The following is a 27,702-nucleotide window of genomic DNA, read 5'->3' on the forward strand; positions in this document are numbered from 1 at the left end:
ATTCAGGGGGGCCAACTGAGGCACTGCCTCTCAGAATTGCGTAGAGCACAACCTAGGAGGCCAATATGAGGCAAACTCTACGCAATTTACGGGAGCAAGGCAAGGCCTTCCATCCCAGAAATGCGCAGTGCAAGGTCCGGGCCAAGGCAGCTCAGACCCACTGACGGGCGACTGAAAACAATAAGGACTGAATGCATGTGAGAAGCTGGGTGCAGACATGAGTGAATGAACATTCATGCAATCAGTAAGTGAAAGATTTAGTAAGATGGGAAAACAACAAGGTGTTTGAAGCGAGTCACCGTAACGACGACCATCAGTGTAGAAACAATGTCATGCATGCGACAACAAAAAAATGCAATGGGAAACTTGAAACAACGCTTCTACAAGCTAACATGCATTAAAATGACAAAAAATGTTCAATGAAACCAAGAAAACAACACTCACACAAACCGATATACAAAAAGTGAGAGAAAAGCAGCAAAAGACATGAAAAGCAGACTTACCCGAAAAAAGTTGCAATAAGTGTGTTGAAGGTTCCTAGATGCGTTAGGGATGCCAGACTCCAAGATCGAAGTGAAGAATGAGCTTTGAGGCATTGAATAAGTAGTTTTGACAATATCGAGGCTTGTGACACGTATGCCACAAATCTAGGAAAAAGCGATACTTGGCGAGAGGTTTCTAAAACAACTTTTGCATGTAACCCCCAACTGCTAAAAATATATCCCTAAAATATAGGGATGCTTTTGATTTTCGCTTTTAGTTTTTTTGTGAAAAAGTTGCCCATGCATGCAAGGCAAGATTGCATAGTCTTGGAGGGAACCGGTCAACTTGTGAGCACATGCAACAACATCAAGCCTCAGGATGACTTCTGCGTAGTTTCTAGGCTGAGTGGCTCTGGCTGCCCTTCAAGCTCTGCATAATTTCTGGACTGGAGTGAAGGCTGCCAGCCAAAATTGTGCAAATTCTGAGAGCAAGCTCAGTGATGGGCTGCTCTGCACAATTTTCAAGGGGAAGGCAGCCTGCATGCTCTACATGATTTTAGAGAGCAGTTGGATGCCTTGATGATCTACGTAATTCTGGGGAGCAAGGTTGGTTTCCCTCTAGTTCTGCGCAATTCTCTGAGTCAGCACAAGAACCAGTTGAAGACCAAGTCACGAGAAGTCAGCTTGTGGGTAAAAGGAAAACAAGTTAGCGAACACAAGCTGATAAGCCAAAGAAACTCAACTGACAACATAAGTGTGAAATTTTTTGAATCTAACACATCAGAAACCCGTACTACAATTTCTGGTTTACTATCTCCTGCTTGTTCTTTACATTAACAAGTTGTTTAATTGCATAAACATCGAAGTAAACACAATCACAGTCTTCACAAATATACAGATCAACAACTGAATTAAACAGGAACAATAACACAAGGGACACCGTTATTTTTGGACGATTGTCCTCGAAAAAACCCAATTCGGGAAAACTGGTGTAGCATATATGAGGGTTTTATTAGTAAGCAGATTTCTGAATACAACTAGGGTGCCAGAAATGGCTCACTCTTAAGAGAATATCCTCAGCAGTAGTACCTTTATCCAGAGACAGATATTCCAGCAAATCAACAACTAGATGAACAATCCCACAGTGACTCCGACTGTTCCTTGTGATGGACAACAAAAGCTGCTCCAAGCATTCCTCTAGAACTACATCACCCTTCAGAAACTGTGTCACCCTCTCCAGTCTCTGCGTCAGCTGATCAGCTCCCAATCTCACCCATAAACTCTCCCAGTGCTGCATTTGAAGCCCTCTTCGACTTGTGCGGCTTCTGCATTAGCCTCTACGACCCTTTGTGTCCTTTGCGCTGGCCTCCTTAGCCTCTGCATCAACCCTCTTAGGCTATGCGCTGCCTCTTCTAGCACTTTGTTGCCTCTCTGATATGTATTCTTCAGCTTTGAATCAAAATCCCTTGTTGAATTGCCCCTCGGTGCAACTGATCACTCACTCGATTTCCCTAATCAACGACTAAGATTAGATCTGGCTTGATCCTCGTCTCTCATAACTTTCTCACACATTTTATATTAATACACATTAATATTTTAATTTTCTTAAGTTTAGACTTAGGAACCCCATCAAAATATTAATTATTTTAATAGATCTTCATCTGGGTGGAATTTCTCCAAACGATTTCTGGGTCTTGGAGTTCTCATGTGCCTTAGCCTCTCCACCAATTTTCATGGTTAGAGCACATCTGATGCTACCAAAAATCAACACTCCCTCTTAGTGAGAAATGTGCTCTAGTAATGCTTCACCATAGAAACATCACACTGATCTTCCACAGCGGTACCTCTGCTGATGCTTGGCTTGCTGCATCACATCCCCTACATTGTTGCTTCCTATTATGCTTCCCATGACACTGCCACATTTGTACTGCAATTCCCTCTCAACATGCTACATCATGCTGCCCATAGCACTGCCACTACTAACTGCTGCACTGCAACTCAGTTACCGAGAAGTAAGTAACCGACTTCACCCAAATACTGACATCCTGGTCAGTCTTGAAGCCTCATGATGTTGAAGCTACCTCAGCTGCAATCTTGTGCTCCCTTTGTTGCCACTGCACTGCTGTAAACACCTCTGTGCCTCTCGCACTGCTGCAGCCTCCACTGCGTTACTACAGACTTCTGCACTCTAGCACTACCTTGCCGCTCCATCACACCTTGCTCCACCCGACACCTATCATCATGCTACTGTTGTTAAAGGCTCTCGTAGTCGGATGTGATCCAAGGGTTTGGGAGCCTAAAGGATCCTACCCCTGCATGTAGTCCTCCTGACTACAACTTTATGTCTCCCCACCTCTTCTCTAGAGGCGCATGAGCACTCATGGCACAATCATCATTAGTCTCGACATCCTTCTCCGCCTTTGCTGGAGTTGCCTTTGAGTCGGAAGCTTCTCCCTAACCTTTCTTCCTGGGGCACTTAGATGCACAATGTCCCATCTCCCCATAATTGAAGCACTTGACCTTGGAGATGTCCTTCTTCTTCCTCTTCTGAACCCCTTGTTGTCCCACAAATGCTATAGCCGCATCCTCTTCCTCCTCTTTCTTGACTCGAACTCCCTTACCACTACTCCCCACCTTGGTTAACCTCCATAACTCTTCTTATCGAAGAGTTGCCCACATCTCCTCCCAACTCGGGAGAGTCGCTCTGCCTAAAGTGCTTTGGACAAACGTCTCCCAATCCTCAGAGACTTCATTCAAAGCAGTCATGACCATAAACTTTGGATCTGGTGTAGACCCCACGGAAGTAAGCTGGTTGCAAATTCCTTGCAACCTGAGAAGGAAGTGATCTATTTCCTCTCCTTTTCGCATCTGATATGACCTCAGCTGATTTTCTAATAACATCTTCCGCTACATGGAAGAACCCTGGTATAAGGTGGCCAGGGTCTCCCAAATCTCCCTTGTTGTTGACTTCTCAACAATATGTGGTATGACATGATCCTTGACCCCATCTAGGATCATGCATTTCACCTTCGCCTGGGCCTCCTCATACTTCTCATTTGCATTCGGGTCAACTGGGACAACTACGGTTTTCAAGGCATAGTCCTTGATGCGATGTTTATCTAGGATTGCCAGGATCCTGGCCTTCCAGATGACAAAATTGGAAGCCCCGTCCAATCTGTCCTGATCCCTCAATCTGTTTACTGCCATCTCTGCTCCTCTTCTAGACTCCCTTTGAGTCTTGACTTCCCTCCTGGAAATCCTCCTGCCAACTGTTGAATCACTCCTCTCCAATCCCCCTTTGCTGCTGCAACTCGGATCTAGATTTCTTGGCTAGAAATCTGTTGAGGCAGTGCTTCCCTCTACCTTGGTTCTGCCTCCTTAGACAATGTTTTGCACTGACAGAAACATCATCCCACCAACTCCTTAAATCATAATCTGCACATCTCCCTTAGCCCTGACAACTAAAGAATGTGAGCCCTTCTGGCTCTATGCAATCACAGTGAGAGCTGGATCAACTCCTCCTGGCCTCAATGTCAATCTTTCCTGGCTGAGAAAGATGATTGGGCATTACGTAGGCCTAATCTGCTCCCCTTGTGCCTCTGCGCTGGCCTGGACTACTAACAGAGCTACTGCGTGGGCTCCTCCCAGCTACTGCGTCTTCCCCTCTTGACTCAGAATGCCGACGCAGGCTCTGCGTGAGCCTCTGCGTCACTCCTCTTGCCACTTCAACTTTGGAACATCACTATCTCTCGGGACAACTTCTTCTCTGCTGCAAATCCTTAGATTTCTTCTCCTGGTGTCTTCAGTCCTACTTAATCTGCAATCCCTCTGATACCATGTGAAAATTTATGAATCTAACAGATCAGAAACCCCTACTGCAATTTTTGGTTTGCTATCTCCTACTTGTTCTTTACATTAACAAGTTATTCAACTGCATAAACATCGAATTAAACACAATTGCAACCTTCACAAATATATAGATCAACAACTGAAGTAAATAGAAACAATAACACAAGGGACACCATTATTTTTGGACAATCATCCCCGAAAAACCCAATTCAGGAAAACCGGTGCAACATATATGAGGGTTTTATTATTAAGCAGATTTCTGAATACAACTAGGGTGCCAGAAATGGATCACCCTTTAGAGATTATCCTCGGTAGTAATACCTCTATCCGGAAACAGATATTCCAGCAAATCAAAAATCGGATGAACAATCTCAAAGTGACTCCAACTATTCCTTGTGTTGGATAGCGAAAGTTGCTCCAACCACTCCTCTAGAACTGTGTCACCCTTTAGGAACTACATCACCCTCTCCCAGCTCTATGTTCAGCTGACCAGCTCCCAGTTTGCCCCACAGACTCTCCCAGCATTGCCTCTAAAGCCCTCTTCGACTTCTGCATTAGCCTCTACGACCCTCTGCGTCCTCTGCATTGGCCTCCTTAGCCTCTGCATCAACCCTCCTAGGCTTTGCATTGCCTCTTCCGACACTTTGCTGCCTCTCTGATATGTATTCTTTAGCCTTGGATCGAAATCCCTTGCTGAACTGCCCCTTGCTGCAACCGATCACTCACTTGATTTCCTCAACAAACCTCGCCCAAGAAAATCGAATTCTTGATCTCTCTTGGTGTCTCCAACTGACCCTCAAGCCTCCTCTTATACTTTTCTTGTTGACGATTCAATGGCTGAGATTAAGTCCCTAATCAATGGCTAAGATTAGATCTGACTTGATCCTCGTCTCTCAGAACTTTCTCACCCATTTTATATTAATACACATTATTAATTTAATTTTCTTAAGTTTAGACTTAGGAACCCCATTAAAAATATTAATTATTTTAGTATCTCTTCATCTGGGTGGAATTTCTCCAAACGATTTCTGGGTCTTGGAGATCTCATGTGCCTTAGCCTCTCCACCAATTTTCATGGCTAGAGCACATCTGATGCTACCAAAAAATCAACAATAAGTACCTGGGTAGTGCAAGACATGCTGCTAAGGATGGTTGGTAGGGAGGCTCCAAAAGGAAGCTAAGGCAAAATTTTGGAGGATGGTTGTATCTGCTACAACACCTTTACTAAGCCTAGGTTGGAGTGCTTGCCGCATACCAAATCTAGACCCTATGAACAATATCCCTAAGTAAGTGTAAGATGTGGTGATCTCAATCTTTGTCCCGTGGGAGTAGAAGTGCAGGTTTGCAATAGTGTTATTCGAGGCATTGAAGATCAAAACCTTGGTTTTACCCAAGTTGACCTTCAACTATCAAAGGTCACTAAAACTGGCCAACACATTAATTTGTCTTTGTAATCCCTCAAGAGTAGAGGCCAACAAGACCAAGTTATTTGTGAAGAGGAGCAAGGAGATCAAAACATGGTGCAGTAGGCAACTATCACCCTCCTGTATGTGCTCATAGAGGAAAAAATCGAACTCATCAATATAAATCCTAGAGTCGAAGAGAGGGGCACCCTTGCTTCAAACCAATGGTACCCTAAATGAATTATGAAAGGCCAACCATCTTGAGGCTCCCCAACACTGACGCATAGAGTCTCATGATAATATTATGGCATGTATATTTCCATAGTCAGTAACATAATGTTATTGAAAACTTATGGAACCTGTGTATTTGAAAACGTCTAGTAACTTGTGTATTTGAAAACTTTTGGTAACCTGTGTAAACTTCTCATGATAGTAGTTAAGAGGCTCTCTGATATTCTAATGTCGCAGTCTCTAGAATAATACGTCCCTTGGAATCGTGTCAAAAGCTTCTACAAAGCAACTGTAAACCAATGAAGAGCAACATCAATCCTCCTCAATGATGGTTTTGAGGATGAAGATGTGATTAGTCCTTTAGTAGTCTAGGTGGAAGATTGCTTGTCCTTTAGCTTTGAGATGTCGATTCTTTAGTTCCTTAGAAAGCCATTGCTATAAAACTGGGGCATAAAACTTGGAGAATGTGTGGCCCACCATGATAGTTCTATAGTTATTAGGATCATCACTGCTCGTAGATGTGTGAATCACATAGATAATGTGTCTTATTGGGGAATTTTGAACAAACCACATGGTTAAAAAAATTGCAACATATGCCTCAAGCGACTCTTAAAGAATTCAACCTGAAATATATATTTTATTAATATAAAAAATATAATGTTTTTTTATGATTTTTGACAAAATATACATAAATAAATTTAAAGACTTCAAGTCTAATACACAACTTACAAAACTAACCTAGAATATAATCTTTAATTGAATATTACATAATTAAATAATTGGTCATAATAATAGTGAGACTACTGTCAAAACTTGCCAGAGGAGTAAAACTTTATGTTTATGTTTATATTATAATAATTATAATATAAATATTATAAATCATATAAAAGAAGGTATACGCTGGGTATTAATGGTTATTAAATTATAATAAGCATATATATGGCTATTGAAGTTAAAACTGCGAGGATCGCCGGCTGTTCCCATGGCTACGAAGGCGGGAACAGAGGAAGCTCCAGTCTTGGAGGTGAGTGTTCGAACCCTGGACGGTCAGACTACGAGGGTGAGAATTCGCGGGAATCAAACAGTGAAGGACCTCAAAAGGCTTCTAAGGATGGAGTCTTCGTCCTCCAATTTAACTTTTCAAAATTGCAATCTGTTTCTGCGTGTAAGTTTAACTCTTCACCAATATTTTCGTTTCTTTGTTTTTTTAGTCCCCTCAAACTTAATGTTTTATTCGACTGAAATTAAACTACATCCGACCATAGCTTACCGCTTACATTGGGAGTTTGCAGTATATGGCTACTGTATGGGAATTGAACTTGAGGTCTGACGGAATAAAAAGTTTAAAAACCCTTCATCCCCAGTATAGTTAAGTTAACTTTCAACTGGCTGATAGAATATGTTTGCAGTTTAAATTGTTTAAATTAATGAAGCTTTAATCATTGCTATTTCCGCAATGCTTAAATTTGACAACCTTCAATGTAGAAATTAAGCAAGTTACGAACAATTTCTTCAGAGTAAAGCTCCTTTACACTTAAGAATTTATAATTCATTTTAATGTGTCAATATACAGAGAGCATAGGGCTACTAAACACTTTACAATCAGGTACTTTCTCGAATCTCAACACAGATTCGTAATTGGATGGTATCTATTTTAACAGAGTCACCCAAAACTTATACCCGACTTCATTATATCGAAGACACCCAAAACTTATACTTGACTCATTATATCGAAGACCACATTAACACAGGGCCACGCTTAACATCTATGTCTTATCCTATGTTGCACGAGTTTCCCGTATGCGGCGTGTACTTCAGGTAAGGGGAACAAGTATCCAGCACGGTTAGAAGCTTTGCCTAAATTTACAGGAAAGGTCAAGTTATGAGTGACAATAATATAATATATTAAAATTTAATCTATATTAACAATACAAATAAAAATAAAATAGTTAATTTATTTCTATCTAAAACTTGTCAATCAAATTCCATCCTGCTGATTCCATCTTGCAATAAACTATGTAAAAGATTGAACTTTGAAACACTGTCAGAAAAAATCAAAATATTAATCCATCAACAATTTGCCAATCAAATTCCTTTCCAGCAAAGAAACATGCGAAACTCCCAAACCAGACAAAGGTTGTTATTACTCGATTATTCTGTGATTTCATGCAATGCTATATGATATTCAACTTCAAAATTCAAGTTTGGAAGTTTATAAAATGAAACTGATGAATGTGCTACTCTTTCTCTTTTTGACCATCACTGTAATTCGTTGAATCTCATCATTAAAGCTTCAAGATAGACTTCAAGAAAGCAGATTTATTTGCAATTGTTGAACTTCAAGATTTGCAACAGAAGCTGCGAAGGAATGACTGACAACTGTTGAAACCTTTGCTACATCTCCACGTCTCTGTCGCTTTATAGAGCTCATGTAGTCCAACCCCCTAACCTGGCATGTGTCACTTAGAAAAAAAAACAAATGGTACCTTCTCTGCTGAAAATAGGTACCTGAAACTTAAATCTGCTCAAAATAGGTACCCGAAACGTCAAAATCTGTTGCAATGAAGCTCCCAAAAAGCTCCAAAGTACCTGCTGAAGCTCCCGATGGTTTTGGAGCATTTCCTACCAGCTCCCAAGCTCCAAGGAGCGCGGGAGCGTGGGGTACGTGCTCTCCAATGTTGGGGAGCGGTACCTGTGTAACTATAGTTTTATGACATAACAATGTTAAATTGCTAAAGAGTAATAATCGTTGATAATGTAATTTTAAGAAGAATTTTATGTTATCGACTCTTCTCGAATTTTCCTATGTTCCATCGAGACTCTAGGACGGGGGAATGCGGGTGTGGGGAGACACATAGGGGGGACGTGTGGGAGTACCCTCAAATTTTAGGGAAATTTAGGGGGATAGGGGGACGATGGGGTATATATATAAATAATGAAATAAATTGACACATATTCATCATTCTAGAATCTACATTGATTTAAAACATCATTCATCATTCTAGATTCTAAATTGATTTAAAATTTAAATTTATCATTCATCATTCTAGAATCTAATTAGTACTAAGTAAAATAGATTATAGTAGATACTGAAGTCCTAAGTTGATATTTGTTATGTATTTTTCTTTTATTTTTATTTTTTTTTGTTTTCTTTATATATATATATATATATTTATAATTTTTATAAATTTTAAGGGTTATTAGACAAAATCGAGGGGGATTCAAAAAGGGGACGCTTAGAAGCACCCTTTCAAAAGGGGGACGCCTAGAAGCACCCCTTCAAAAGGGGGACGTCGAGGCATCCCCCTTTTGAGTGGGGGACGCCTAAAAGCACCCCTTTTGGGGACACACATCCCCCACACTAGGGAAACGTTTCCCAGTGTCTCCCCAAAAGGGGGACATGGGGAAACATTTCCCCAGGCGGTCCCCTCGTCCTAAGTGCATAGGAAATGTCAGGTGCATGCACCCCCACCCTGGGGGATGCGTCCCCTTGGAACACTGTTTTTTTCTATTCGTTTGAATTTTTAGTTTCTACACAATTTAAATTTAATTATGGGCGACTTCTTACAGTCCTATAAGGCTATATCTTCAAGTAACTTGATTAATTAGTTTCCACAGATTAAATTCATTATCAAAGTGACCAACCCTAAAATCTTGAACATGTATCATCTCCTGCTTTAATAAAAGTTGATAAAGTGATGGATTATTAATAAAGTTGTTCAACGAATTATAAATACTTGACATATACCTCAATATAATTAGATAAGAACATGCCGAAGATGGTAAGAGGTGCCTTGGAGAACACCTTTATGAATAATACCATGAGAAAAGTATGAGCCCTTGACAACTGCCATTGAATCATCATCGTGAAATCTTAACAAATGCTACCAATTTATTTCTTTAAAATTAAACCGTGTCAAGTGGTATCAAAGCAAGTATTTATTTGTCTTTTGGTATAATTCTTGAATGGAGTTCGAAAAAGTTGAGACGAAGCAAATGACAATAATAACGATCACTGCATCCATTGTAGAGCCACTAAATGGAATGTGAATTGGAAAACAAAGCAACTAAATAACTATTCCACAAATTTTATAGACTTTAAGGCAACGATTTTGGATAGAAGAAGAATTATTCAACAATGTAAGCACATGAAAAGGACACGTAATATTCCTAGTTAGCCATGGCTAATTGGAATATTTGATTTTGCTCGATTTTGCCTTCTATAGCTATTCATAAATAAAAAGGTGAGGGGAGGGGGGCATACTCAGTTCATGAATAAAGACACTCCCTAGTAGCACAACGTTGTAACTTAAAGGTGAGCCAAGGGGGGCCAAAGAACCACGTAGAGGGGCCCACGTTGACACTTGGAGTGACTGCGCAGATGGTGAGAAACACGTGGCAAGAGGAAAGCTACGTTGGAGGAGGTGAGCCTTGGGATTGAGAGAGGCCAACGCTATAAAGGAGAGAGGAGCCTCCTCATTTTGGCATTTGATTATGTGCATTTGAGCTAGTCACTTCGACTTGGAGCATGCTCGCTGTTTAGCTAGTCTGCAACACTATTTAGTGCATTGAGTGTCTCCGTTCAGAGATCTCACCCTTAGCCCCGGGGGACTTCGAGTGTTTGCTCGGGCAAGGTATTTCCATCAGTATTTTTGCAGTAGTTTCATCAACATTTTGGCAGGAGGATTGAGCATCTTGGATGACTGTGCAGTCTTAAGAGGGATGACGCAGTTCTTTCTGGCAGGAGTTCTGGATTGAGGTTTGCAGGGGGATTTGTGCTGGGAGGTTGAGCAGGGGATCAACCCTTGCATATTGGAGGATTTTGGCTGAGTTTCAGGCAGAGTTGTGGTGGGTTCATTTCAGCAGCAGCGTAGAGCCTTGAGGGATTGCGTGGGTCCTCAAGGAGGCGATTTTCGGGGGTCGGCCATAGAAAAGCTTTTTGGGTTTTTTTCTGGGTTTTTTGAGTAGAATCCGATTCCAGAGTTTCAGCATTTTCTGAGGAGGGGAAGAACCCCAAATTCTCATTTGATTTCTAGCAACAACAGCAGCACGACAATTCTCCAGCAGCTTGGACGCAATTCAGAGAGGGGCCATTCCTTTGCTATTTTGATTGTATTTTTTCACTTGCCTTGTGCAAGTCAAGGTGCCATCTTTCTGATCACCCCCTGTACTCATTCTATTACTCAGTATAATAAAATGGCTTAGCATTTCTCTCTGCATTTCTTGAGTATCTGCTTATGGTTATATTGTTATATGTTGCACCATTGTTATTTTTATCTCTTTGAGCTTCTCGGCTACTATACCACTTGTGTGTTTCCTCTTATACTCTTAGACAGAGTTTGGAAAGGGCCAGGTAGCCTCCAGATCTTGTCCTCTTTTCAGAGAGTTTGCTTGTGTTTGAGGAATATTCCTGATAAGGGATACTACAGGACATGTCTAAGGATTGATATATTTGGCTATGCCTAAATAACTCTCAACAATGTTAATTGAAGCACAAAAAAACAATTTTAGTGTTTTACGACAATCCACATGGTATACGTGCAAATGGCAAGGTATGTAGGTGGAGTTATACTTTTTTGCTATGTTCCTATATACAACGTATTTTATATATTAGCTATCTTATTTATAAGCTTATTAATCCAATGTTTGAATTGATAATGACTCATCATTGAGTCAGTCCAAAGTTGTATTAGAGGGGTCTCTCTCCACTTGTAATCATCATTCTATTTTTAATCAATCAAATATTAATACTTATTTTAGTATTGTTGACACAAAATCTAGCAGGCCTAGTGCAAAGCCCCACTAGGCGAAAGTAAATCTTAGGGCAATAGTAGAACCAATTGCTACTTTCACCTCAATAACCTTTCTCATACTCTTTAGTGTTATTTGACCACAAGGGAGACTTTCCTAAATGCTCACCTAAAGGATATTCAATGGGAATGGCTCAAGGTGAATGATATGAGGTCTACTAATTGGGATATAGTATCGACAGAGCTTAAAATACCTAAGTATTCTATGCCAAACTTAGGTACTTTGTTCCTGGAGTAATTAGAGGGTTGTTATAAGTCAAGGTTTTGCAGATGTTCAATGATAAGACATATGATGTGATATAACAACAAAAAGAAAAGGTATTTAAATGAATAATCAATAAAGGAGGCAAGACCTTCAAATAGATATTGAAGATTTAGGGGTTTTAATGGATTTTTTTGGTTGAAATCATGCATAAACAATAGAAACATGATTTATTTTGCTTTTTATATAATTTATTAATGCATTCGTACTTAAAGAACAACTGAATATCAAACATAAATTACTCTTTAGAAATTTTTCACATAAAACCCTAGCCCTAACCCTAGATATCTAGGAATAAGATAGAAGAAGGAGAAAATTATTAAAGAAATAGGATTGATCAAAACAAAATGATTAGGGCCTTGTCCTAAATGGGAAAATGGATACACACTTTGTTAAGTTTAGGTATGTTCTATGCTTAGAGCAATTTATTTCAATTTTCACAGTTAGCTCAATATCTTTTCCAAATTAGCAATCACAGCAGCATTAAACTAAATTGCAGGTAGAACATAAACATAAATCGCAGAAGACAAGCCAAGACAAGAGGACACAAGCTGTGGCGCTAGCCAGGGACAAACCCCAATGTGGTGAAACCCTTGATCAATTCTTCTTATATGTTCTTCATTAGTTCAACAAAGAGAGAGAGATAGTACATTTACAACAGAAGTCAACACTTTGACTAGACAAGATAAGAACATAGATCTTCTCTAAGAAGATGGCTCGTGAGGTGATATGGACTCATGTGATTCCATCACCTTATCATAGTGCTGCACCATGCTGCACCATCATACAATGTCCATCATCACAGAGCTGCACCATGCTGCATCATTGCTGAGTTGTACCTCATCATGTTGTACCCATCTTGCTGCTCTTCATCATCATGCTGCACACATCATGTTGCTGCACTGTATCATCATGCTGCACCTCCTTCTGCTGCATCTTCAAATTGTACCTTACTGTGCCCATCATGCTGCATCCCCTTGTGCTGCATCTTGATATACTTACATTGCACCTTCATACACCATGTTGCACCTTGATACACTTGTGCTGCACACCCTGATACACATTTGTTGCACCTTGATACACTCGTGCTGCACACCCTGATACACATATTCTGCACCATAACTTCTGTCATGCTGCCATACTACCTTAGTCATGTTGCCACATAGCCTTAGCAGCTGCCACACAGTCTTAGTAGCTAGATAGACTATGATCCCACAGTCCTAGGAAACACACAATGCTGATCTGTGTGTTATAGGTGCTAGGTATGGGTAGCAGTTCCTTTATCTAGACCGCTGATAAGAATCTTTTGTGATAACACATAGGATCTCCTCCTCTAAAGAGACCTCTCTCTTTAATTTGACTGGTCTTTAGGATAGCGGACAAGATGTGCACCTAAAACACAACAATGTCTCTTTCTTACACTAGATAGGAGGTGTAGAAGACTGTTGTTCCTTACTGTGACTGGTTAGGGCACCCATGTGCTACAACAACCCTCAAACAGTCACCTAAAACATCCCTCAAAAACTGCGGCCTTGTCAAGGGAGGGTCTCCTCCATTTGTGTTATTGTTCTGGGTACCTTTTAGCCCAAGAAGCCTCCACGCTATCCCTATTTTAGTTAGGCAAGGCCTGCAGCCTACCACAGGGATTGCGGTCACCTATTAGCCAACCAAATAGTGTCACCCTTACCTTAAAGGTGCCTACAAACAGTCTGCAATTCTCCTTACCTAACTCGGCCTCTTTGTAGCATGGAACACCTTCACGCAGTCACCAAGAGGTTCTAACAGCCCTAAACCACCCATGCTGTGCCTACCTTCTTTGTTGGTTATGGCAGCGAGTTTACTGCCTCTTTTCCAGTGTCTAATGGCTGTCTCAAACAACGTATAGATTAGGGGATCTAGGGTATGATAAGATTGCGTTTAGGGTCAGCTGTTAGGCCTCCTTCACCGTGCTAGATCTCCCTTTGAACTACGGCCAAACCTTCACAAGAGCTGCGGCTAGGGCATCCTTCTTTTACAACGAATAGGGTCTCCTTCTAGACCTGTGTTTAGGGCTTCCTCCTCTTAGACTTCTCTTCCACTAAAACCCAAAACAAGTGGAGAGAAATCAAGAGTGAAGTGTGTGTACAAATGACAATGAAGTCACCTCTTTTATAGTAAAATGTTGAGCACATGTGGGGTTTATTTGGTTGTTGGCTGACCTTGACGAATTGTCTTATAACACAAATAAATTCATAACTCCATGAATACTTATCGGAATCGGATGATCTTTAGATCAATCCTACACCTCTCGCTGAGAGGGATCCAAGAAAAATATCAGTTGCCATAAATAAGATGACCCACATGGAGTTTGGCCCTAGTTGTCAATTTTAACACTCCCTCTCAACTAGGGAGAACTCCATCCACTGATCCATCTGTCCGACTGTACTATCTTTGCCATCAGTGCCCTGCACTGCTCTGCTCTGCTGAACCATGAAGGAAAATAATTGATTGAGAATGTCTCATACCATTCTCTACTGACCCGAAGTCAGTTTCATATGAGGAGAGTGTGTCATACCACTCTTATTGGCCCGAAGTCAGTTCCATTGATCCCAGATCAATATCACAAGAGAGTGTCTCAAACCACTCATACTAATCGAAGATCAGTTTCATTGATCCCAGATCAGTGGAGGTCATCCTAGCATAGGGAGTACGGTAGATACAACGATGTGTCCATCGATAGTACTACTATGGTCCCTAACCCCAGTTCCCTGCTCATTGATCAGATGAGAGGTACTTCCCATGAGTCCCAAATTGCATGGGGAGGATGCCTCGGCAGGAGAACTAATCATCCTGTCCATGGGAGAACGAATCATCCTGTCCCACAGTGGCCACGGGAGAACTAATCATCCCGGCCCACAGGAGAACTAATCATCCTGTTCCACAGTTGCCACCGGAGAACTAATCATCCTGGCCCACAGGAGAACTAATCATCCTGTTCCATAGTCGCCACAAGGTATCACAGGGAAAGGTTGAACCTGTCACCCTGTACATAGCGCACCACCAGGGGAGGGTGAGTTGCCCTGTGGTCGTATGTCGCTCCAGTAAGTACCCCAAGCCCCCCAGAGCTCCCAGAGCTCAATGCATGCAACATACCCTTATACGAAGGTCTCTCAACGACTCCAAGTTGTTCAGGAAAGTCACAGATTTGACCTTTCCCCGGGGCTTTGACAAAATGTCTGCGACTTGTACATTAGTCTCAATGCGATAGAGCCTCCTCGCTCATCGACTTACCATATCCCAGATAAGGTAGTATCTGATGTCTATCTGCTGGAGCAATCATCGAATACGGGGTTCCTTAACAATTGAATCCCCTGCTGGTTGTCACAGAGGATCACGGTGGTATTCATCATGTGTACAAACAACTCACTAAAGAGCTTCCACAACCAGGCAACTTCATACGAGATCATACTCGTGGCTATGTATTCGATCTTGGCGGTGCTTCTAGCAATCGACTTCTGCTTCCTGATCATCCATGATATCGAAGTAGAACCCAAAAGAACCAGCACTGAGAAGTGCTTAGTGATCCTCGATACTGCCAGCCTAGTCAACATTCGAATAATCATGCAGCTTCATATTTCTGGCAGTGTATCTCAATTCACGAGAGATTGTGCCCCGAAGATATCTCAGAAGATTCTTGGCACCAATTCAGTGAGGCTCAACCAAATATGAGCTCACCATGCTAGCTCCAAAGATATATCCGGACGGAAGTTCACCAAGAATATCAATGCAAATTAGTTTATAAAACTTAGAGGCATTTCCCAAATCTGGTTCGACATCACCATCATATAACTTCTGAAAGTTAAGATCCTCGAGGTAGTCTCGAGCTTGCAGTTTACCATTCCATACCCGGAATCCAACTCCCTCTTACTTCTGCAAGTGAGAGGGTATGCACCTGTTAGAAATAGGTCGTTCTCAGAAGGTGCCGATATGAGAGGTTTATCATCCACAACCTTCAAACAATGGTTTCGATCGGCTTCACTCTTAGTGAATCTCAACTTCATCTGACAGCAATCAATCCTCTATTATCAAACTTGGGGTGATTTGCTTCAAGCCATAGAGGGCTTTCTTTTTCACTTGCACACATGAGATTCCCGATCATGAATCTCAAACCTCCTCGGGTTGTTCCAAACATGTGGACCTGCTATATGAGAGGAATGGTTCCCTTGTAAGATTTTCCTTCGGTACATCTGAGACATGTACCTTCATGCTCCTTTTGAATTCAGGCACCTCTGTCATCATCTGACTCACAGACCTCTGGTGCTATGTGTCAACTGACATGGTCCCCAATGGACTTTCTGCAATTTGATACAAATTGCCAACGCTGAACCCATGAGTAAAAGCATCTTTGAAAATTTCATTTTCAAACATGTACCTTTCCATCAATGAATGCCACCCTGAAACCTTTGACTTCCATTGCCAAAATGTAAATGAATCGAGTTACCCTCATTCAATTGAGGGGTAGCACCCTTTTCGGGATAGGTGGCATTGCCTCCAAGTACGATCCCACGAATGTTTCCATCTCTACCAAATTAGAGAGAGAGCACCCTTCTATCCGATGGAGTGCCTTGAAGCACTACAATCAATAAGGTAGATTGCCAAAGAATCTGAAGGAGAGGGCCAATACAAGATAACACTTCTTTATCTTATCAGAAACAACATTTGATTCTTCATACCTGGGGTTCCTTTCTTTCTCTGAAGAGTTAGCCTTTTCCTCGATGACCTGCATTGTCATTCCTCTGATCATTGAAGATGTACTTGGAATGATTGTTATCATCATCAAGTGATGTGTCCCTGCATTTGGACACTCCTTCGCATAATCGCTAAACTTATTTCAACCAAGGCATATGCCTTTTCTTCCTCCCTTAGATCCGGACTTCCCATAGAAGTGATCTTCAGGTAGGCCATTAGAAACTTCCACTGCGCCATTTTGATAATATTCTCTGCTTAGACTTCACCCTTGGTGAATTAGAAGAGGGATGAGGAATCCATTGATCCTTTTGTCCTTTCCCAATTGCCTTCAGTGATTGCTCTTTCACTCTTGCTTTGGCTTTGTCTTCACCTCAGCTCTGATAACATGTTAAGTTTAGGTATGTTCTATGCTTAGAGCAATCTATTTCAATTTTCACAGTTAGCTCAATAACTTTTCCAGATTAGCAATCACATAAGCATTAAAGTAAACTGCAGATAGAACATAAACATAAATCGCAGAAGACAAGCCAAGACAAGAGGACACAAGATGTGGCGCTAGCCAGGGACAAACCCCAATGTGGGGAAACCCTTGATCAATTCTTCTTATATGTTCTTCAATAGTTCAGCAGAGAGAGAGAGAGACTACATTTACAAAAGAAGTCAACACTTTGACTTGACAAGATAAGAACGTAGATCTTCTCTAAGAAGATGTCTCGTGAGGTAATTGATATGGACTCATGTGATTCCATTACCCTATCATAATGCTGCACCATGTTGCACCATCATACCATGTCCATCATCACAGAGCTGCACCATGCTGCATCATTGCTGAGCTGTACCTCATCATGTTGTACCCATCATGCTGCTCTTCATCATCACGCTGCACACATCATGCTGCAGCTGCACCTCCTTGTGCTGCATCTTCAAACTGTACCTTATTGTGCCCATCATGCTGCATCCCCTTGTGCTGCATCTTGATACACTTATGCTGCACCTTGACTTATGTTGCGGTTTGATTATGCTGCACCTTGCTACACCATGCTACACCTTGATACACTTGTGCTGCACACCCTGATACACATATGCTGCACCTTGATACACTTATGCTGCACACCCTGATACACATATGCTGCACCATAACTTCTGTCATGCTGCCATACTGCCTTAGTCATGCTGCCACACAGCCTTAGCAGCTGCCACACAGTCTTAGTAGCTAGATAGACTATGATCCCACAGTCCTAGGAAACACACAATGCTGATCTGTGTGTTATAGGAGCTAGGTATGGGTAGCAGTTCCTTTATCTAGACTGCTGATAAGAACCTTTTGTGACAGCACATAGGATCTCCTCATCTGAAGAGACCTCTCTCTTTAATTTGACTGGTCTTTAGGACAGCGGACAAGATGTGCACCTAAAACACAACAATGTCTCTTTCTTACAACAGATAGGAGGTGTAGAAGACTGTGTTTGCTGTTGTTCCTTACTGTGACTAGTTAGGGCACCCATGTGCTACAACAACCCTCAAACAGTCACCTAAAACATCCCTCAAAAACTATGGCCTTGTCAAGGGAGGGTCTCCTCCATTTCTGTTATTGTTCTGGATACTTTTCAGCCCAAGAAGCCTCCACACTATCCCTATTTTAGTTAGGCAAGGCCTACAGCCTACCGTAGGCACTGCTGTCACCTATTAGCCAACCAAACAGTGTCACCCTTACCTTAAAGGTGCCCACAAACAGCCCGCAATTCTCATTACCTAACTCAACCTCTTTGTAGCCTGGAACAACCCTTCATGCAGTCACCAAGAGGTTCTAACAGCCCTAAACCACCCATGCTGTGCCTACCTTCTTTGCTGGTTAGGGCAGCGAGTTTACTGCCTCTTTTCTAGTGTCTAAGGGCTGTCTCAAACAACGTATAGATTAGGGCATCTAGGGTATGATAAGACCGCGTTTAGGGTCAGCTGTTAGGCCTCCTTCACCGTGCTAGATCTCCCTTGAACTGCGGCCAAACCTTCACAAGACTTGCGGTTAGGGCATCCTTCTTTTATACCGAATAGGGTCTCCTTCTAGACCTGCGTTTAGGGCTTCCTCCTCTTAGACTTCTCTTCCACTAAAACCCAAAACAAGTGGAGAGAAATCAAGAGTGAAGTGTGTGTACAAATGACAATCAAGTCACCTCTTTTTATACTAAAACGTTGAGCACATGTGGGGTTTATTTGGTTGCTGGCTGACCTTGACGAATTGTCTTATAACACAAATAAATTTATAACTCCATGAATACTTATCGGAATCGGATGATCTTTAGATCAATCCTACACCTCTCGATGAGAGGGATCCAAGAAAAATATCAGCTGCCATAAATAAGATGACCCACATGGAGTTTGGCCCTAGTTGCCAATTTTAACACACTTGGAGTTCCCTTAATGGTTTCCTAGAAAACAGTCTTACACATCATAGAGGAGCAATATTTCAAGATATATTTAGCAATTTATAACATGGCACAATTAGAAACCTTTACTACACAAATACAATATGCAAAATATAGAAATTATGGGGTAAAGTTACAAAATTTTCCAAGAGAAACGCTTTGATCAATCCCAAGAAATCATCTCAAAGCAAAATCCATGTCCAAGAGAAACTCGCACCATGAAAAGATCACATTTTGTCCAAGTAGAAACAAGAAGACTAATTTGCACTCTTTAGAGAGATAAGAGTGATGAGTGACAATGATGATGAAAAGTGGAGTAAGTCTTCCTCTATTTTTATGAGGACTAACTTGCCTTATTTCTACTAATTTGACAAGAAAAGCCCTAAAACAAGTTTGTTTGAGTGTTTAAAATGTATGAGGTTACAAGGCAACCTCAAAATAGCTCAAAAACATAACTATAAATGCTAAAAAGACAACACATGTGGGGAAATTATGCCCTCCACTATGACGTCATCCTCCATAAATGCTCAATATGCCACGAGCAAGTAGCAAAGGAATCATGTGTGCTTCATACTTGAAATAAAAGCTGAAAGTGTAATGGGTATGCCTCCAAAAGTGCCTCCAATACCATGACATCATCACCATTGTGCTCCAATATTATCATCATAGTTAGGCTGAGACTGTAATCTGCTGGATGAAGTTTTCCACAAGATAGTGTCCTCTTGTAATGCGGATTAGATCCTTGTACCCATCCAAGAGAATCTGAGTTACTTATCTGAAGTGTTTGTCCTCCTGTGGTTGATCGAGATTCCTGCACCATCTGAAGTTTCAGAGGTATCTGAATATGTCTTTCCTGTGGTGACCCCAATGGGGTATATATAATGGTCTGTGTGTAGGTAAGCCGACTTGTATTCACGACTTGACATGTCACTTTAACTGAGCCGACATGTCTGTTCTTCAATATACATTTTGAGGCCGACTTAATTGAAGAATGTTTTGCAGGCAGACTTCTTCGTGCTTGTCTTGGAGGGTTGTTCTTCACTAGTATACATTTTACATATATGCTCAAGAAGAGCTTTTTATACATAACTCTGACTCTTTGACTTTCCTAGACCTATGGAATGAGCAAGAAACTCATTCAAATAATTTACAAAATAATATTTCTTTTTCTTGACAAGTACAAAGATCAAAATTACATTTACAAATACCGAACCTAGTTACACTTTTCTTCAACAATCCCTCTTAACTAGGGAGATATTTACAATGGTACTTGGTCATTCTCAATCTGAAGAATTTCTCATAAGAAGAATCAGATTGGTAACCCATCTGTATAACATCATATCAACCAACATTGTCACAGTGCAAGGCCTTGACTAACAGCTCCATCTCTCCACGAGACCATGAGCTACAATGCTACCAAGACCAATGACTATAGACACCTTCATCACTGTCTCTCAAGGTACATACCCACCCGGGTGTTCATTGAGTATGACCTTCTAGGACTATTCTTATCTTGGGGTCCCAGCCCTCAAAGAATATCAGCCCTCTTGCCTACTCTTATCATGGATGCCCTACACATCCTCAAAGAGTATCAGATGCCAGATGATTACCCAATCCTCCCATTCTTTCTTCCCAGGTGAAGACAAGAATGTTGTGTCTATCTCTCCCTCTCAATTAGGGAGGATACATCCACCATGTGTCTACATTTCTCTTCATGGCCTTCACTAAGACTTACAGCTGTTAGTCCTGGTCTAGTGCATGACACATGAAATAAAAAACACAATTGTCACTCCTTTTTAATCAGGGGTGACCCAATCCAAGCTCCCTCTTGATCAGGGACTTGTCAGAGCTCCCTCTTAACAAGGGATTCTCCTTTTCATCAACAACTTCTTCTTTGTGGGTCCTTCAGCTGCTTGATCAACTTCTTTCCTTGATGTCATAAAATTCAGTTGAGCTTCTTTCTTGTAGGGCATCAACCATCGATCACTTTCCTTCTTGGTTTGTCATGTCATTCCTTTCTTTATGGAAAGTGGCCTTCTTGATACATATCTGGAACCTTCGTCATGTAGCTACTTCTTTCCCATCATGCTTCTTTCAGGAATTTCCATCCACCACATGAATGCCAGTTGTACCTACAACTCTTGTTCCGGTAGCCCTGCATGCACTCATCCATATATTATTCAAGAAATCAAAACATAATATTAAATCAAATTGTACCTTACTAGATGGCTCTTCATCATGACATCTTCTTGTAGGTATCAACATCCTGCATTCATGTTGACACATCTCCCAAAGATATCCATTGTCAAGGGTCTCCATCTTTTTCAGACTTTCATCAGAGTCTTCATATCCTTCTGGGAGATTTCCTAGTCAAATCTTCTTGGTCTATTGGATGTTGATTGCCTTCATCATGGTTGCATATCTCACGATCTCTTCCTTCCTCACTCATTTCATTCCATGAGCTTTCAATTAGAGTTTCTTAACTATAGTCAACCACCTCATACTTCATATGAGAACATATTATGTTGATTTCATCTCAGTGTGACTTTATGCCTTCTTGCATCTTTTCAGAGGAGGAGATCCTTTTGCTCTTGATCATGCTTTTCAAGATAGAAGTAATGATCCATGTTACTTGCAACCATACGACATGACATTATAATATTAAACACAAGCATACATACCTCATTTTACCTTTAGGTCATCTAGGCTTCTTCGAGCAGCTTCCTTGATTGAAAAGATCTTCAATCCCTTGATATGCTTCGTTTCTCATGTAATCACACCATCATCCCATGAATTACATAAGTTGGAGTTTCTGATGAAGCACTTACTTCTTCTCTAGATTAGTGAACCCTTCGATGAGGATTCCATCAGAGAACCTTGAGGATCTTACATATCCCCATTTGGCAAATATTTCCTTTTTAATGTATGATGAGCCTTGTCCTGGATGACTTCTTCCTTTCCTGCAATGTCCAATGAGGTTCCCAAGAGCTATATCCTTCAAGTTTGACTGCCATGGATTTTGTCCTTCATGATTCCCATGGTGATGTCACGAGCTCTTGTTCCTAATGCTTCCATGATGCCACGATGCATCTTATTATCATGGTCATATCTATAACACAAGATTTAGGAGCTTAAGATAGGACCCTTTTGTGAGGGATACTATCTCAATCATTGTTACTCCCTCTTTCCTTGGCCCTTTTCTTCAACTTCCTCCATCTTTCTGGTGATATGAGCTTCTTTTCATCATCTTTCCATAGCATTGAATCTTAGCTATACAATTCTGTCTTGTTTGAGGACCAACCTTCCCTTTCCTCTCTACACATGTTTGAGTTCTTTAACCTTCAATGCTTTTTCCATCAACTTATCTTTCTCTATCTAGCATATAGACCGCAAATTGTTGAATGAGGTAACCTTCCTTGTCTATGGACATTTGTTACCTTTCTTATGATGATCATCTTCTTATCATCTCTCCCAGGTCTCCCAATTGAGATCTTATGAAGATATTCCTACATCCTTTGATACCTTCAATCAGGTCTCAGTGATATGACCTTCTTAGCTTCATTTCAGAGAGTATGCCTTCTAGCATTTCATATATCTCTTTTATGTCTCCTTTCTTGCTACATAGGGATGACAGGTCTTTAATAGTTCCCTCCCATGAATTCAAAGGAGACCTGTTCACTGATTTCTCTCATTTATGAGGATTGTGACATCCTCCTTATTCCATGCAAGGACCTTTGATGGCCCATTCAATCCATAGATCTCCTTGCAGTCATGAAGTCATTTAACCAAACTTTATTATAAAAATGAAGGATACTTACTTGACAAGTGAAGATGAACTCTTCTACTTGATCACTTTGATGCTGGTTGGAGAGGATGTATTGCAGTTTCCTCTTGGATGATCTTCTCTTCGATGGAAAGCCTTTCTTTAAGGGAAAAGGTTGCTCCCTTTTTATGAGGATGATCTGCTGCTTCCTTTGGATGATCTTCTTCTAGGGCAAGGAAATGATCCTTGCTTTTATAACCTTGAAGGTGATGACAATGCTTTTTCTTCTTCAATATGCTTTGCCTTCTTTAGTAGTGTAGATCAAGATTGTTGCTAGGGTTTCAACATGTTTCTTTGATCTTGAGATCCTTTGAGTAACCTTGCTTTGTAAACATATTGATGAGGGTCTTGGTGGCCTTTTGATGATGGCTTGTGGAGACACAAGTTCTTGCTGTTGTAGACTTGATCCTTCAATCTTGACAAAACCCTTCAACTTGTTTTGATGCCCTTGAAGACTGATCCTTGTATGTCTCTTTGTTGCCCTTCCCTTGACTTTTGAACCTTACCTCCGATTCCATGTTGAAGAATCTAGGGCAGTTAGCATTAATAAGATTCTTCTAGGCATGATAACTATTTGAGAGGCTTTTTTAATTTTCTTATTAGCACAATCATCTCATTGACATTGTTAGAGTGTGTGTTTCTTATTTCATCAAATAACTACCAAAAACAAAGAAACAAGAGCACAAGATGTTGGCATTCTGCCAGGGCCAAAACCTCTCCCTCTTGGAGAGGAAAATCGACGAATACCAAGACCGCGACCCTTGACCTACTAGGCCACTCCAAGACCAAGACACCAGTCCTCTCCTTACTGCTGAGATCATCATCAACACTGCTACTTCACCATTGAGGCCATCACTATTGCACCACTTGCTACACCATGACTATTCCTTCATTGAGATCTTCATCACGACCTTGATTCCATGCACTGAAATCTTCATTATGACCTTGTCTTCATTAGGATTATGATCGAGATGATGACTGTCATTATGCTGAGGCCTTGATTGCGTTTAGTATGTTGAGAGTGTATTACTTGTGAGATCACAATTGTGCCAAGATAGTGAGTGTATCCTCTCCATCTGATATGTCGAGTCAATGATTAGCACTGTGATATTCATTATCTTATTTATACCGAAACAATGACTGTACTCTTGCACTGAGATTATTATCATAGTTAGGCTGAGACTATAATCTACTCACTGAAGTTTTCCACAAGACAGTGTCCTCCTGTAATGCAGATTATATCCCTGTACCCATCCTAGAGAATCCAAGTTACTTATCCGAAGTGTCTGTCCTCCCGTGCTTGACCAAGATTCCTGCACCATCTGAAGTTTCAGAGGTATCCGAATATGTCTTTCCTGTGGTGACCCCAACGGGGTCTATATAGTGGTCTGTGTGTGGGTAAGCCGACTTGTATTCATGACTAGACATGTCACTTTAACTAAGCCGACATAACTGTTCTTCAAGATACATTTTGAGGCCGACTTAATTGTTTTGCAGGCATACTTCTTCATGCTTGTCTTGGAGGGCTGTTCTTGACTAGTATACATTTGACATATATGCTCAAGAAGAGTTTTTTACACACGAATTTGACTCTTTGACTTTCCTAGACCTATGGGATGAGCAAGAAACCCATTCGAATAATTTATAAAACAATATTTCTTTTTCTTGACAAGTACAAATATCAAAATTACATTTACAAATACCGAACCTATTTACACTTTTCTTCAACACCCTATTACTGTCTCCTTGAGCATATTGAGTGCTCCATGGTGTAAATGTCCCATTCTCCTATGCCATAGCTCATTTAGTTTTTTCCCACTGCTACTGTCATTGCCTATTAGTGCCATTGGAGAGTCGAGTTGCAACTTATACAACCTATTGCTTCGAACTCCAATATGTCTCACCTTCTTCTAGCTCAAGTTTTTGACAAACACCTTCTTTCCTACGAAGTGGATATCATATCCCTTACCCTGTAACTGGGATATTGAAATCAAGTTAATACCCAATTCTGACACATGCAGTACATTTGTACTACTGGTACTTGCTCTTGACTCCCTTTGAAAAATCGATGGTACCTCTCCCTACTGGAGTACACTTCGTTCTGTTTCCCATTGTAATCTAAAAGTCCATTTGCTCCTTGTAGCTGGAGAAATATTCTTTAATCCCTGTCATGTGAGTTGACGCTCCACTGTCTATATACCAAACACCCTATGAAGTTAAACCTGATAGGCAAGCAAATTCATCCTCCAACCTGGAAGACAAATCTGAAGCCCCGTGAATGTCAACTCTGTCCATGGTCATACTAAAGAATTTATTGAAGACAAATCTGTGTGCTATTCCTCTTCCACCTGACATTGAATTTGCTCTAGCAAACTGCTACAAACTTTCTGTGCCTAGACAAGAAAAATTGCTCAACGAAAATACTGATCCACTTCACCGGAATAACTTTCCGACTTTACTATTGCCTGCTAGAACTGCTTCTAGGCTTTGCGAATTTTTCCTGTCAACTGTACTGGAAAAATCGAAACCTTTGGCCAACAATTCGATCTGCTAATCTAACCTCTGCACAAGTCTGGAAATTGTACAACCATATTCCTTTTGAATCTAGATGATTTCGGCCTTTCGCTTCTGGGCTTCCTGTCTGATCAAAGTTTTGATACCATGTGAAAAATCCATCTATTACAGCAACTGCAAATTATTCTCCTAATTTTATATTTAATTATGCAATTAATTTGCTATGACAAACAATAAATAAAATCACAACTGCAATTTTCGCCATAAAAATGTTGCAGAAAATAAAATGTTGGAAACCGAGAAATTCTAGCACATACACAAAAATTTTGACATTGTTATTTTTGGACAATTGTACCCAAAAAAACCCAATGTGGGAAAACTGATGCAACAATATGAGAGTTTATTTTTATTATGCAGCAACACAAATCTGAGTACAATAATTTGGATGCTCTAGTGGCAATCCAATTTGAGAGAAATACTGGGAAAATTATTGTGAGGATTTTTTCTCACCCCACAATTGATTTTCTGTCCCTAGATTGCCTCCCTAGCCACACGCAAGTCCTTTTGTGTCAAACTCTATGCAGGGCTTGCATAGGATTTGCTGTAGCTGCCTCCAAAAAACTCTGAAATCCATAGTTCTGTCTCTCTCCTACTTTGGAACTTACTCACTCGATCATCTGACTAAAATCCCGACCTCCAGCTGTTGAATTACTAGCTCCTCCAGCTAGATCGAACCACTCTGCTTATGCCTGTGCAGTCCTTGCACAGATCCTTTGGGAATTTCACACTCCCTCTCACAGCCTCTTCCAGATCTGGAAGACTTCCTCCAAAAATGTTGCTGAACTCCTCTGCCACCTGCTATTCACCCTCTGGTTTGATCTTCTCTGCTGAATCTCCGGAAAAATCGAACTTCTTGGGCAACTAAGGATCTGCACTAGCGTGTCCTCCATCTACCCATTGACCTCCTCTTATAATCTCTAGTTGGGACTCCAATGACCAAGATTAAAACATAATCGATGGCTGAGATCATTTCTGGATCGATCCATGTGAGTTTCTAGATGATTCACACCTTTCTCAATTAATACTGATTAATTAATCCCTTTTCCTAAGTTTAGTCTTAGGAAATATTTAAAAATAGGCTAGTAATCTAATTGAGACACTTCTAGGTGGAATTTCCAGAAAATATTTTTGGGTTATGGAGAACTGTGTTTTAACCTCTCCACAAAGTTTTGAGATGAGAACACCTTTGATGCTACGAAACTAACACCTTGTTGTGTAAAAACTTAATGCCCATATCTTTTGACAATTCTAGGCCCAAAAGAAACGCTTCATATTTTTCTATGTTGTTGGTTGCTTCTTAGCTTGCCTATCATTCTCATTCGTGGGAATCAGAAAGTTTGACAATATAGCATAGTTTCCCATCTCACCTGACTCTTAGACGATCTCATTGTTTGGCTTCTTGGGATCCTCTACATGGAATTTCCTTTCGAATTCTCTGACTAGCCTCACCATGATGCCTTCACTGTTAGGAATTGTGGCATATGTTAAGTTCATTTGCAAACTACCACCTAAAATTTTATTTGTGAAGGTTGCAGTGTATTTATTTCGATATTTGTCGTAGTAGGTAAATTGTTAATTAATTAACAATTAGGAGAAATAATATCAGTTGCTACAATAGGATTCCAATTGTGGAATTGTCACATGGTATTAGAGCGTAGTTGATCAGCCGGAGAGCTCAGAAGTGAAAAGAAGGAATTTCGCTACTCAATGCGAGCAGCAGGCCGAAATTCCCAAGGGCAACGTAGTCTTTTGCTAGAGAGGCCGAGTTGCTTGAGCTAGACCGATTTTTTTGAGAGGGGCAGAAAAATTCGATTCTTCCATATTGAGTGATTCCAGAGGCAGAAGGAGCAACTCAGTACATTTGTTGGGCAAATTTCTAGCTGGACGCAGTGGGTTTTGCCGCAGTATGTTGAAGCAGAACCAGCGTCGGGGTGGAAGAGAGAAGAGCACACACAGAAGGAAAATTTTCCTCTTGGAACTTCTAGTCTCAAGAAGTTCGATTTTCTTTGCAGATCGGTAGTAGTTGTGAGTAGATCTTCTCACTCCAGAAGGAAGTGCGAGTAGTAGCTGAGCAGAAGGAAAGAGTAAGTTTTCGACAGTTCGTTGAGATGATCACT

At 40.8% G+C, this 27,702-nt stretch overlaps 1 protein-coding gene across 4 annotated transcripts in view; it reads left to right on the forward strand.

Annotated features, from left to right (window-relative positions):
• The first annotated feature begins 6,895 nt into the window (after positions 1 to 6,895).
• The window catches only part of LOC149203814 (UBQ, helicase-c and DEAD-like helicase domain-containing protein), a 420,226-nt gene continuing 399,419 nt past the window's right edge, over positions 6,896 to 27,702 (forward strand). For all 4 annotated transcript variants that reach the window (XR_016253976.1, XR_016253977.1, XR_016253978.1 and 1 more), the window contains exon 1: positions 6,896 to 7,130. Coding sequence is in view for 1 of the 4 variants with exons in the window: in XM_089403572.1 (XP_089259698.1) it covers positions 6,948 to 7,130 (183 nt within the window). In the remaining 3 variants the exon portion in view is untranslated. The remainder of the gene's footprint in view (positions 7,131 to 27,702) is intronic.

Source organism: Pinus tabuliformis, chromosome 2_1, assembly GCF_031772625.1.
Source record: "Pinus tabuliformis cultivar Carrire ecotype Pingquan chromosome 2_1, CPIR1, whole genome shotgun sequence".
Classification (NCBI taxonomy): Eukaryota; Viridiplantae; Streptophyta; class Pinopsida; order Pinales; family Pinaceae; genus Pinus; species Pinus tabuliformis.